The sequence below is a fragment of the Phalacrocorax carbo genome, chromosome 12 (assembly GCF_963921805.1).
Source record: "Phalacrocorax carbo chromosome 12, bPhaCar2.1, whole genome shotgun sequence".
Classification (NCBI taxonomy): Eukaryota; Metazoa; Chordata; class Aves; order Suliformes; family Phalacrocoracidae; genus Phalacrocorax; species Phalacrocorax carbo.
The window spans coordinates 7,393,649-7,406,109 of record NC_087524.1 but is presented as its reverse complement, the minus strand read 5'-3'; the positions used below and the strand labels follow the sequence as shown (position 1 = coordinate 7,406,109).

General features: G+C 63.6%; 2 protein-coding genes across 8 annotated transcripts; one reads left to right on the top strand and one right to left on the bottom strand.

Moving 5' to 3' along the window:
• Nucleotides 1-12: 12 nt before the first annotated feature.
• MORN4 (MORN repeat containing 4) lies at nt 13-4,252 on the bottom strand. Of its 7 annotated transcripts, none has more exons than XM_064463963.1 (5): nt 4,138-4,252; nt 1,907-2,033; nt 1,660-1,774; nt 1,465-1,574; nt 13-1,310 (listed from the first exon to the last, which is right to left on the bottom strand). In XM_064463963.1, the coding sequence occupies exons 2-5, from the start codon at nt 1,971-1,973 to the stop codon at nt 1,162-1,164; spliced, it is 441 nt and encodes a 146-aa protein (XP_064320033.1). In that variant the 5' UTR covers nt 1,974-2,033; nt 4,138-4,252; the 3' UTR covers nt 13-1,161. The 7 variants fall into 7 exon arrangements, with proteins under 7 accessions (XP_064320033.1, XP_064320030.1, XP_064320029.1 ...); XM_064463960.1 differs by having other exon boundaries at nt 1,907-2,122; nt 4,138-4,248; XM_064463959.1 differs by having other exon boundaries at nt 1,907-2,119; nt 4,138-4,234.
• Nucleotides 4,253-4,520: 268 nt separating this feature from the next.
• On the top strand, nt 4,521-12,378 carry PI4K2A (phosphatidylinositol 4-kinase type 2 alpha). The gene is made up of 9 exons (XM_064463940.1): nt 4,521-4,995; nt 7,851-8,051; nt 8,311-8,442; nt 8,527-8,680; nt 9,268-9,329; nt 9,786-9,885; nt 10,143-10,276; nt 10,559-10,618; nt 10,751-12,378. The coding sequence occupies exons 1-9, from the start codon at nt 4,594-4,596 to the stop codon at nt 10,910-10,912; spliced, it is 1,407 nt and encodes a 468-aa protein (XP_064320010.1). The 5' UTR covers nt 4,521-4,593; the 3' UTR covers nt 10,913-12,378.
• The last annotated feature ends 83 nt before the right edge of the window (nt 12,379-12,461 follow it).

Sequence of the window (12,461 nt, the reverse complement as noted above, 5' to 3'; positions counted from 1 at the left end):
AGAGCCTAGCCATTTGGCAACATGGTTTACTCAGCTGAGGCCCATGCAGGCAGCAGCACAAGGCAGGGTCACGGCAAGGCACGGGACCGGTGCGGGCAGAGACTGGCCAGGAGGGCACGGCCCCTGCAGCTCACCACTGGGCTGCAAGGGCTGCCAGGACCCCCGCACCGTGGCCAGCCAGACCACACCAGGGGTGAAGGTGAGCACGCAGCGGGGAGATGAAGGATGCGTGCGGGGGCCAAGACAGGGAGCTCTGTGCTCCCTGCCCACCCCGCCTGCCCCTTCACCATGCCCCTGTCCCCACCCACCCTGCCCAGGCTCCCTGCTCCAGCCCTGGCACCCCACACAGCCCTGCTCGTGCCCCTCACCCCAGGATCTGGCTGACCCTGCTCCTGCTCACCATTGCTCCTGCCCTCCCGCAGAGTGCAGTAGGCATGGGCCAGGCTGGACGTCTCCCAGTCCCCCTTGGTGGGGGTGCTGCTGCTGATGTCCCAAGGCAGTGGTGGTCTGGATTGGCACAGGGGTGCGGGGGACACAGCCCACTGGCTGGCCCTGTGAACAGCTGGGTCCTCAGGGGCACCATGTCACCCTGCCCAGGGCATGTGGGGGGACACCCAGGGAACACAGTGGGATGGCCAGTCACCCACAGCTGTGGGTGCAGGCCACAGGGTGCCCAGGGTGCCCACCCTGCCTCAGGATCAGGGTAGCGAAGCAGGCAAGGAACTGCCCCTCTGCAGGCATGTGGTCCGGCCAGCAGCCCATGGCCAAGGCACCCTGGCAGTGGGGTCAGGGCCCAGCCCCGGCCCATACAGCCCTGCTCCATCCCCTGCGGCAGGCTGGCTGCCCCAGTGGTCTGCAGCCTTCCTGAGGGGGCTGGGCCCCAGCTGCTCTGGCGGGTGCCAGGGCTACAGCCAGAGGGAGAAGGCACCATGGCCCCCCCAGGGCACTTGGGTGGAGAGCAGGGGGCCCCGTCCCCCCACTGGCAGGGGTTCAGCAAGGGGGCTTGGTGCAGACCCCTGGCTCTGCCAAGGCTGGGAGGCCGGCGAGCAGAGGGCAGGGCGGACACCCAGAAGTGCTGCATCCCTGCTCTGGGGATGGCGGGGCCAGCCAATGCCCGGTATGGGGGTCCCCACCGCAGTGGGAGCGGTGCGCGGGGCACCATCACGCCGTCAGGTTGTGGGCAGACTTGGAGGCGCCCTGGGCCCTCTGGATGACAGCTGGGCACTTCTCCCGCCGCAGCAGCTTGTTGTTCTCAAAGAAGCCCTCGTTGCGGGGCACCCCGTGGGAGCCGTCGGGGAAGGTCAGGAGACCTGGGATGGGGAGGGAAGGGCTGGGAGTGATGGGGCAGGGCGCAGCACATGCTGGGGCTGGGGCTGGGGCTGGAGAGGGAAATGCCGGATGGGCCGTGCTGAGCTGGGGCCCTGCGGAGCTGCAGCTGCCCACACCATGCCGACGGGCACTCACCAAAGCCATACACACGCCCGCCTTTGAACTCGCCCTCAAAGGTCATGTTGTCGCAGCGGGTGAAGACGCCAACGCCGTTGAACTTGCCCTGCACAAACTCCCCCTCGTACCTGCGTGGGAAGAACTCCTGAGGCAGCAGTTCCCTGAAGCAAGCAGGGATGCTCGGAGGGGTAGACATGGGGGTGCCATGCTCACCTGGAGCCGTCAGGGAAAGTGAGCATGCCGCAGCCGTGGAAGAGCCCGTTCTCGAAGTGCCCCACGTAAGCAGTCCCGTCGGCAAACGTCAGCTGCCCAACACCGTGCCTGCGACCTAGGTGAGGGCAGAAACAGGCAGTGCTGGACAGATGGAGGCAGGACCTGCCCCAGCATGGTGCTGGGCAGGGACGCGGGGGCTGCTTAGCCCCCAGCACAGGCAGCGCCATCACCTCCCGCCCCGTCTCACCTTCCTTCCACTCGCCACGGTACTCCTCCCCATTGGAGTAGGTGAAGGAGCCTTTGGTGAGGGTCATGGTGACAGCCTCTGGCAGCACAGGGCGAGAGCTGGCAGGGAGACGTGTGGAGGGTGGCTGCTGGGTGGGAGGAAGAGCCAGGCTCACCCAGAGGCCCCAAGTCCCCTCAGCTCACGGAGTGGCAGGTGTCTGCCCCAAGGGTGGCTCTGCTGGGACACACCACAGATGAAGAGGAGGTGACCCCAGGAGCTCAGCCGCCCTGCCCTGCCCCTGAAACCCCAGCTGGCAGGTTCAGGTTGCTGCCCGCCCAGCTGCAGGGCTCAGGGCGATGTGGGCCCACAGGGGTCACAGCCCTGTGAAACATAAGTGAGCCGCAGGAAGAGGAACCCGGCAGGAGCTGGCTGCCTCCGGCACAGGCCCCTGGTGGGACCCAAGGGGGTCCTGCTCCACAGCAGGCTCAGTCCAGGGGCTGGGGCAGGCTCTGGGAAGAAACAGGCATTTGGAGAGGAGACACTTGCTGGGTTATGCTCAGTGCCAGCTCTTCAGGAGAGGGAGCAGAGAGCTTGTGGGGTTTCCAGCTCCAGCATGGAGGATGGGCAGACCTGGCTTGCCCCCAGCAATGGAGCAGCCGCTCCTCCTAAGAGGGACAGTGGAGAGAGGACCCTGGGGCTCCAGGGCCTTGCTCAGCTACTGGGGGTTTGCAAACCTGCCTGCTGACAGCGAGCAGTCCCCGGAGCCCTGCACACCCCCAGAGCCGCTCCTGCACAGCACAGCTTTCCCTAGCACCTGGGGAAGGCACTGGCATGGAGCTGGCCCCACAGGCAGGCTGGGTGCTGCCCATCCAGCGGCTCCTGGTGCAGCTCAGGTGGTGCCTGTGATGGGAAGGAGCTCCTTGCTTCAAAAAGGGGTATCCCTGCTTGCACCACGCTGCGCACCCCTGGAGAGAGGGGTGCTGACCCATGCTACCCGGGCACACACAGCTCCCAGGAGCACCGCAGGGAACTTCCAAGGGCTTTGTGTCCCGAGGAGAAATGGCCCCCAGCCAAGCGGAGCAGCAACTGAACAGTGCGCCCTGCTGACAGCAGAGACTGGGAGCTCAGCAAGCAAGCAGGGGTGATGCCATGCAAACCTTGGCTCTGAGCCCACCACCTGCCCAGGCTGTGCACCCACAGCTGATGCATGGAGCCACGCACGGGGCGAGGGGTGCACGACCCAGCTTGACCACAGACCCCTGGGCAATGGCGGCACACCCTGCCCACGCCACGCCCACAGGGGAGACACACGCACATGCCGCCTGGGTGGTGTGCCCAGATGTGGCGACTGCACCCACGGCTGATGCACGCACGCCCCGCTGTGTCCACGCACCCACGGCTGATGCACGCACGCCCCGCTGTGTCCACGCACCCACGGCTGATGCACGCACGCCCCGCTGTGTCCACGCACCCACGGCTGATGCACGCACGCCCCGCTGTGTCCACGCACCCACGGCTGATGCACGCACGCCCCGCTGTGTCCACGCACCCACGGCTGATGCACGCACGCCCCGCTGTGTCCACGCACCCACGGCTGATGCACGCACGCCCCGCTGTGTCCATGCACCCACGGCTGATGCACGCACGCCCCGCTGTGTCCATGCACCCACGGCTGATGCACGCACGCCCCGCTGTGTCCGTGCACCCACGGTTGATGCACGCACGCCCCGCTGTGTCCACGCACCCACGGCTGATGCACGCACGCCCCGCTGTGTCCATGCACCCACGGCTGATGCACGCACGCCCCGCTGTGTCCATGCACCCACGGCTGATGCACGCACGCCCCGCTGTGTCCATGCACCCACGGCTGATGCACGCACGCCCCGCTGTGTCCGTGCACCCACGGCTGATGCACGCACGCCCCGCTGTGTCCACGCACCCACGGTTGATGCACGCACGCCCCGCTGTGTCCATGCACCCATGGCTGATGCACGCACGCCCCACCGGGTCCACGCACCCACGGGCGGTGCACGCGCGCCCCACCGGGTCCACGCACCCACGGGCGGTGCACGCGCGCCCCACCGGGTCCACGCACCCACGGGCGGTGCACGCGCGCCCCACCGGGTCCACGCACCCACGGGCGGTGCACGCGCGCCCCACCGGGGCAGCTGTGGCGATGCCCGCGGGCCCGGTGCCTGACCAGGGCGGTGCGGGCGGTGCGGGGGGCGCGGGGACCCGCGGTCCTCGCTCACCTGGCTCCGCGCTCGCCGCCCGCACCGTTCCCCACGGGGGTCCCGCCGTGGGGCGGTGGCACAGCCACCTCCCCTGGCAGTCCCTCCGGGCGGTACCACGCCGCCCAGCCTCCATCCCCGCCCGTCGTTGGCTGTCTCCACAGCAACCGCTAGCAACGCGGCTGCTCATTGGTTAGCCTCACAAGCACGCCCTCGCCGGCCGCCATCTTTGTGTGGGGCAAGGCTCCCCCCTCCCCGGGGTGTCGGCAGAAGGGCAGCGCCTCCGCCCTGTCGCCATCTTTATGAAGGGCAGCGGTGCGGTGACGATGGCGGCGGGGGGGGTGGAGCGGTTGGGCGTGGCAGCTAATGGGGCGTGGCGGGGGCGTGGCAGCTAATGGGGCGTGGCGGCGCAGTGACGCCAGCGGAAGCGGCGGTGGCGGGTGGTGCGGAGCGGAGCGGCGCGGCGGGGCCGGGGCGATGGACGAGACGAGCCCGCTGGTGTCGCCGGAGCGGGCCCAGGCTCCCGACTATGGGCTGCCGGGGGGAGCCGTCCGCGCCCCCCCACCCGCCGCCCTCCCGCCGCCCCCTCCATCCCCTCCCGCCTCCCCCGGCGGCCGCGACCGCGAACGGCAACCGCTGCTGGAGCGCGGGGCGCGGGGCCCGGCGGCGGCGGCGCAGGCCCAGGTGCAGGCCCAGGCCCAGGCGCAGGCCCAAGCCCAAGCCCAGGCCCAGGCTCAACGGGAGCGTAACGACTTCCCCGAGGACCCCGAGTTCGCTGAGGTGGTGCGGCGGGCCGAGCTGGCCAGCGAGCGCGGCATCTTCCCCGAGCGCATCTCGCAGGGCTCCAGCGGCAGCTACTTCGTCAAGGACCCGCAGGGGGTGAGCCGGCCCCGGCCCCGCGTGTCCCGCCCGGGGTGGCCGGGAGGAGGGCGCGCCCCGGGGAGCCGGTGATGCCGGCCCCGTTGACCGGCCGTGGGGTGCTGGTAGGGGCGGCCAGAGCCGCCCTGGGCTTCTCCAGGGAGAAACGTGGGGGGACCAGCAGCAGGAGTGGGGCAGCTGCTTCTGCCCCTTCTGCAGCCCTCCTGTCCGTGGAGGGAGGGTCACCCTCTCCCCCAGGCCTGTGCGTTGGCATCTCCTGACCGTGGCCAGTATCTCCTGACTGCTGTGACTCCAGCCCTAGGTCTGTGACTGCTAGAGCTGAGCAGGTTTTTTGCCCACGAGACTGGAGCGAGGTGTTTCCTCTGGCTGCATGCCCATACATTCATGGCAAAGTTGTCAGCATACAGCTGCTCCCCTATAGATCCCTGTGTAGGTCCTCCCCTATAGGTGCCTTTAGGACCCGAGGGAATGGCAGGAAGATGTGCCAGGGGAGGTTTAGGCTGGATATTAGGAAAAGGCTCTTCATCCAGAGGGTGGTGGAGCACTGGAACAGGCTCCCCAGGGAGGCAGTCACAGCGCCAAGGCTGATGATATTCAAGAGGCACTTGGACAACGGCCTCAGATACATGGTGTGAATTTTGGGGTTGTCCCATGTAAGGACAGGAGTTGAACTTGATGACCCTTGTGGGTGCCTTCCAACTCAGGACAATCTATGGTTCTATAGCTCTGCTCAGCTGCGTGGCAGCCACCTCCACACCACTGACTGGATGTGTACGCAGCACAGGGCAGCTCGTTTTGTGACCTGCAGCACCCAGCCCAATTACTTGAGCTGTTGCTGCTTCCCATGACTCCCTTGCTGCATGCATGCCGGGATGCTTTCTGGGAAGCAGGACTAGGCTTGCCAGTTTCTGGTGTGCCCTACTTTTCCTGCCCCGGGTGGAGCCTGGCTCCTGGGAGCTGTGGCAGGCAGATCCTGGCTGAGCTGGGGGCTGTGGGGCAATACAAACTTCCTCCTGCCACAGCCCTGCTGCCCTCCCAATCCCTCCTGTTGCCCAATACAAGAAGTGGCGTAGCTGGGGGTGGCAGGGTGGAGGCTGCCTGGCTGTAGGAGACTGGAGCTTGGTGATGGCTGGCAGAGGATGCGTGCAAGGAGCCAAAGTCTATGTGTTCCTGGCTGTGTCACCTGGCAGGATTGCCCCCCCTGGATTGCCCCACTGTCAGTGAATGTGGTGGGTGTCTGGTTTCTGTGGCTTGCTGCCCAGGGTCACTGAAACCTCCCTGCTGCTGACACAGGAGGGAGTGTAGCACGCTGCTGTTGTGGGCAGGGCGTGAGGGCATTGGGGGAAAACTTTTGCATCTGCCTCCCTCTGGGCTGCCAGAGCCTGAGCTGTCCCAGCCAGAATGTACTTCCCCAGCCCCAGTGGCTGTGGTTACCTCAACTGCTGGCTGCGCCTCTGGGCTGGCCCAACTCCCTCTGCCCTGCTGCTGGTGCCAGGCGGACCTGGTTTTGCTGCCAGCACTGCCTCTGGCACAGGCCTGTCTGGAAGGGGACACTGTGGTCCTAGGCCTCTGCTCCCACACTGTCCCTGCCTGGCTGGGCCTTGCTTTACTGAACTGGCTCCATAGAGTACAGGGCTCCATGCTGCCAGTGCTCCCGACAAGCCTTTTGCAGGCTAAAATCCAATTGGCAGTCATGTGCCTTCACGTGGGCCTGATGAGGAGATTGCCCTCCTGCCTGCTCAGGGGAAGTGGCTCCTCCATGTGATCTGGGGATGGCTGAAGTGGTCCTGTTTCCCCAAACCCTTCCTCTGTCTCTTTCTGGTGGTCAAAACCTTGCTCCTGTCTGCCCTGGGCTGGCTTCTGGCCCCTGGCAGACTGGGATTGTGCTGTGGTCCCTTGCTGAGGTGCTGGGACTAATGTCCCACTCTTACATCGTGGCAGGAGCTCGGCTTGGGGAAGTGCCACCCACTCAGGCTGGGGCCAGTACAAGCAATGGGGATGAGGGCTGGTCACGTGTGCTGCTGAGTCACCCCAGAGCAGGGGCTGCCAGGCTTGCAGGGGCAGGTGGCCTTGCTCCTGCCCCTGCCCTTGTCCCAGCTGTGTGGCTTGGCAACACTGGCTGGGTGATGGTGCAGCACAAGGCTTCTCTGCCCTCTGCAGTAGGTGAGGTACCTGTGCTGCTGTCCCTGCTGTTGGGTCGATGTGTGTGAGGCTGGATTGAGGGGCTGGGGGTGCTGCCAGTACCAGCCGGTGGCCAGTTTGGAGTGGCCTGTGCCCTCTTGCCCACAGTGTACGCAGAGAGCCAGCCCCTCTGATGCCTCTAGCTGGGCCCCCCAGCACAGAGCCCTGGGCTTCTTGAGAATCCGCCAGCCACTCAGCTGTTCTGGTTCCATTTCCTCTTGTCAGTTTGGGATCAGCTCTGTTCAATGGATTTTGGAGCCAGGACAGGGATTGCTATCCCCCTCCCTCTCCTCTGTGGACATAATGAGCAGTGTTGAGCCGTAGCTCTCCCCAGCCATCCAAAGGTCACTGCAATGGGACGGGGATGTTTACCAGGGGACAGCATTGTCACTGGTGTCTTTTGCGCCAAGGACAGTTGTTTCCAGGTGCATAAGCCAGGTATGAAGGTCTTCAGGCAGCACTCTGCTCTTGTGGGATGGGGCACTGGCCGGGGAAGGGTCCCTCCCAGACCCTGCCTGCCTGCATCCCAGGAGCCACCTGCCTGGTTCCAGGGGCTGGTTATTGCCCCAGTGAGGGCCTGTTCCTGAGTGTCCCCACCATGGGCTGGCTTGGGGGGGGGAGTGTCCCAACTCTGCCAACTGCCTTGAGTCAGCCCTCTTCTCTCCCACTCACAGAAAATCATTGGTGTCTTCAAGCCCAAGAATGAGGAGCCGTACGGACAGCTGAACCCCAAGTGGACCAAGTGGCTGCAGAAGTTGTGCTGCCCATGCTGCTTTGGGAGAGACTGCCTTGTCCTCAACCAGGGCTATCTGTCGGAGGCGGGCGCCAGCCTGGTGGACCAGAAGCTGGAACTCAACATTGTTCCCCGCACAAAGGTGAGGGGACAGCTGCTGGGATCTTGTCTCAAGGAGGTTTTTGTGTGCTTCTGCAGAGCTCTGCTTGCGCCTTGTCTTGTGGCACTGCTGACCTTGGAGTCACTGTGTTGAGAGCTCTGGACAGGGATTGTTCCTGCTCAAGCCATGGGGATCCTCGTGCTGGGCAGAGCCATGGGAAATGCTGTGTCTTGGTTTTATCAGCCAGACCTGTGACAATTGCCAGGTGCCCCTGCTGATGTCTGTGCTCCTGTCCCCCCAGGTGGTGTATCTGGCAAGTGAGACCTTTAACTACAGTGCCATCGACAGGGTGAAGTCCCGAGGAAAGAGGCTGGCCCTGGAGAAGGTGCCGAAAGTTGGCCAGCGCTTCAACCGCATTGGTCTGCCGCCCAAGGTAGGGCTGTCAGCCACTGCACCCACCTGTTGCCACTTCTCCGGCCTCTGCAGCCTTCTGTAATGCAGCCTCTCCATCCTTCAGGTGGGCTCTTTCCAGCTCTTTGTGGAAGGCTACAAGGATGCTGACTACTGGCTGCGGCGGTTTGAAGCTGAGCCACTCCCAGAGAACACCAACCGGCAGCTGCTGCTGCAGTTTGAGCGGCTGGTGGTGCTGGACTACATCATCAGGAACACAGGTAGGGCCGGGTGCCTGGTGTGGGATGCTGCCTGCTCCTTCCTGTCCTGCCAGCTGGAGAAAGGGGGGGATGGCAGGGGCTTGGCATCTCTTCCTGGCACCCAAAATCCCTCTTTGCACCACTTGGTTGCTGCCAGGTGGCAGCTGCCTCTGGGTGGAGCACAGCTGCTGTGGCTGCCCACCACCATGGCCGTGCTCTGGCTGCTGGCCTGCATTCTGAGAGATCTGGATCCACCACGGTGCTGGGGTGAAAGTCTGCCAGCTGTGAGGATTCAGGGACATTTGGAAATTCATCACCTGACTGTGCCATCTCACACTGGCCTTCTGAGTTCCTGCCAGGCTGGAAGGGGGTCGAGGTAGCACTCTGGGACTTGCAGGCTGACCTTTCTCTTGCGAGCTACTCTCCAAAGCTGGTTGTGTGTGGGTTGACATGGCTTCTCAGGCCTGCAGCAAGCTTGAGGGCTCTGGAGTAGAGTTTGGGCCTAAAACTGGTCTGTCTCACTTCTGGGTCAGCGGATGAGTAATCTTCTGCCCAGCATGGTGCAGACAGGCCCTGGTGCTAACACAGCTGCTTTTATCTCCCTGCAGATCGGGGCAACGACAACTGGCTCATCAAGTATGACTGTCCCCTGGACAGCGCAGGCGTGCGGGTGAGCGTCTCTTCCTGGGCAGGGGTTTTGCAGGGGGCTCTGCTCCTGCAAGCTGCCTGCCTGGCAGGCAGGCTGGTCATTTCCCAGCTGGCTTGGGTTTCCGAGCATGCAGATGCCTGGTCTTGTCTCCTGGGCCTTTCGTTGCCCTCTGCGTCAGTGGTTTGTGACCTAGTGGGACTTTGTGAGGATGCAGCTGGGCTCTGTGTGGGAAACTGGTGTTGCCAGACCTGTGCATCCTTGGGGTGAGGCCTGGGGCAGGGGGAGCAGCTTTGTTGCCTCTTACCCAAAGCACACAGTGTTTCCCTGTAGGCAAGGGGCTGCGCCATGGGCGAGAGGCTGCTGTGCCTCTGTGGTAGCCAGGGCAAAGGTCCTGGCTTTGCTGGGGCTGCAGGGAGTAAGAGAGGGACTGTTTCTACTGGGGGTCCTCTCTTTGTGAAATGCTCTGCTTCTTTCCAGGACAGTGACTGGGTGGTAGTGAAGGAGCCCATCATCAAGCTGGCTGCTATAGACAATGGTTTGGCCTTTCCCTTGAAACATCCGGACTCCTGGAGAGCCTGTGAGTCCCTCAGGCTGTGCCAGGGCACCCTGGCGAGCCATACAACTCCATGCTTGGGCATCCCCCTCAAGGGCTAGAGAGGGCTAGGGCTGTCCCTCTGCAAACCTTCTGGGTTCATGGGCAGTTCCGCCTCAGCTGAGGCTTTAGGAAGTGGGTGCTGGACCCTGTGTCCCAGATGCAGGTGATATGGCACCTAGGGGCATGTGCTACCATCCTTTGCCTTCCCCAGCTCTAAAGTCTCCTGCTTCTTCCCACAGATCCATTCTACTGGGCATGGCTGCCTCAGGCCAAAATCCCATTTTCACAGGAGATCAAGGACCTGATTCTTCCCAAGATCTCGGACCCCAACTTTGTCAAGGACCTGGAGGAAGATCTATATGAACTCTTCAAGGTGAGCTGGGGGAGCGGGTGAGGATGGCTTGGGAAGAAGAAATGCAGTGGTGGTGTTGGGGAGCTCCCCATCAAGGCTGCAGGGGACAGAAAGGTGGCCAAGCTCCTGACTGTTTCTGGGCTGAGGCATAGCAGGGTTATCCCTCTGCCAGGAGCTGAAGATTCAGCTTGGGAGAAGCAGCAAGCCTCTCTCCTCCTGTCCCAGGGGTTTTCTTGGGGAATAGGCATCCTTGCGTGGTGTGGGCAGCGGGTGGATACCACTGTGTTCTCTGCTCTCTTGCAGAAAGACCCTGGCTTTGACCGGGGACAGTTTCACAAGCAGATTGCTGTCATGAGAGGCCAGGTAAGATGTGTAGGGAAGCCAGATGGGTGAGGTGTGGAGCTTCGTCCTGCCCATGGCAGGAGGGGTGCTGGGGCGGATGCTCTCCATTACGCTGGTGGGGCAGCTCTGGCATTGCTCTGTTGTGCCACACAGATCCTGAACCTGACTCAGGCACTGAAAGATGGGAAGAGCCCCCTGCACCTGGTTCAGATGCCGCCTGTGATTGTGGAAATGGCGCGCTCCCACCAGCGCACTGCCAGCGAGTCCTACACGCAAAGCTTCCAGAGCCGGAAGCCTTTCTTCTCATGGTGGTAGCTGTTGGAGCCACAGGCAGGGCTTGGCTGCCTCGGACTAGCACTGCGAGAGGAGCCGGGCCACCGCCGGCTCCTGTGGCTGGGACTCGACCCTCTGGGTGGAGCGAGCAGGTGTGGCTAGAGGAACCTGCAGCTGAACTGGAGGAGCCAGGCAGGTTGGGCACAGTCCCTCCCCAGCTCCGTTGGAGCTCAGTGCCCTGCCTGGGGCAGAGCCCAGGGGGAGGTGTGGGAATCTGCTGGGAGCTGTGGCATGGCGGGGACCCTGACCCTGCTGCCTTTCCTTGGCCTGCATGCGGTTCTGAGCACCCGTGCTTGGGGTTGGGATGAGCAGCCTGCATGGGCCAGGATCTGTCCACCCCTTTACACCAGCCACCGGCCCTTTTCTTCCCTGCTGTGCCAGCTGTCAAGCTGGGAAGGCCTGTAGTGGGTTACACCCCCTCCCTTTCCCCAAGGGTGTGCTGTACTCCAGTGTCCCTCCTCTGCCCCAACCCCGTGCACGCTGCTTTCCTCAGGGGGAGTTCCCGCTGGTGCAGCGGGGACCGCAATGAACGGCTGTTCTCTGGCTGGAGGCTCGAGGAGGGGACGTATGAGGGACAACTCATGGAGCTGGCATTGGGTGCAGTTCAGACACTGAGGGGAAAGAGGTTTTGCCTTGTTCTTGTGAAATGCAGGTGGCTCTGAGAGGGGCTGTAGCTTAGTACCCCTGCGGGGGAGCCCCCCTCTCAGCTGGAGAGGGCTGAGGGTGGGTGTGAGTGCCCTCTCCCTCTCTCCTGCCCCAGTCCATCCCTCCTGCCAGGTCTCCATGGCTGCTCTTGCTTGGCTTTTGCCCCTGCTCCCAGCAAGCTCCCTGGCTGCTGTGCAGCCAGTGTGGTGCCAGCCTTGTCTGTGCCTAGGGACCCCCGAGGGGCAGGGGGCTGCCGGGGAAGGGCCAGGGGGGCTCTTCTACTGCATGGGTGGGAGGTGTGATGGGGGAGCACAGCGGGGGGCCAGCATGGGCTCCTGGTTGCCCTGGTGCTGACAATCTCACTGGCCTGCTGGGGGTGGGTGAGGCAGTGAGCCCCCCTCTCCCCAGAAGCTGCTGAGCTTGTGTTGTATAAAACAGTACCAGGGCTGCCACCTGCATCCGCTTGCCTTGAGCTGCAGCTTCTCCTGCTGCTGGGGGAAGCCGGTGTTGGGTCTCACTGTCCTGTTACCCCATCTTTGGGGGAGGGGTGGGGGGAAATGAATAGGGGTTGGGGCTCTACTGCTTGGGCCTAGGAGTGGAGAGCGGCTCCCTTATCTCCCATGCAGGGAGGGGGCTCAGCGCTGGCTGTGCAAGTACAGGGTGGGCAGCGGTGAGACCCCAGCTCCTTGGCCAGGCCCAGCTGCATCTCCAACTGCCCCAAAATATATTGTTATAACGCACTGTAGAAATGTATGTAATGTATTTAAACCATGCAACTGTCTGAATAACAGAGCTGCCCTTCAGCCAGCCGCCTCTGTGTCTGTGCAGCCCCCTAGAGTGGGTCAAGGTAGTTCCCTTTGCACTGGGTCTGGTACAACAGCCCAGA

Bases quoted from the DNA above. Each gene is read 5' to 3' on its own strand.
- MORN4 (XM_064463963.1), bottom strand. From the start codon at position 1,973: ATGACCCTCACCAAAGGCTCCTTCACCTACTCCAATGGGGAGGAGTAC. The intron at 1,775-1,906 runs GTGAGACGGGGC...GCCCTCACCTAG, and splicing joins CCGTGGCGAGTGGAAGGAAG to GTCGCAGGCACGGTGTTGGG. The intron at 1,575-1,659 runs GTGAGCATGGCA...CTTCCCACGCAG, and splicing joins ACTTTCCCTGACGGCTCCAG to GTACGAGGGGGAGTTTGTGC.
- PI4K2A (XM_064463940.1), top strand. From the start codon at position 4,594: ATGGACGAGACGAGCCCGCTGGTGTCGCCGGAGCGGGCCCAGGCTCCC. The intron at 9,886-10,142 runs GTGAGTCCCTCA...TTCTTCCCACAG, and splicing joins TCCGGACTCCTGGAGAGCCT to ATCCATTCTACTGGGCATGG. The intron at 10,619-10,750 runs GTAAGATGTGTA...TGTGCCACACAG, and splicing joins TTGCTGTCATGAGAGGCCAG to ATCCTGAACCTGACTCAGGC.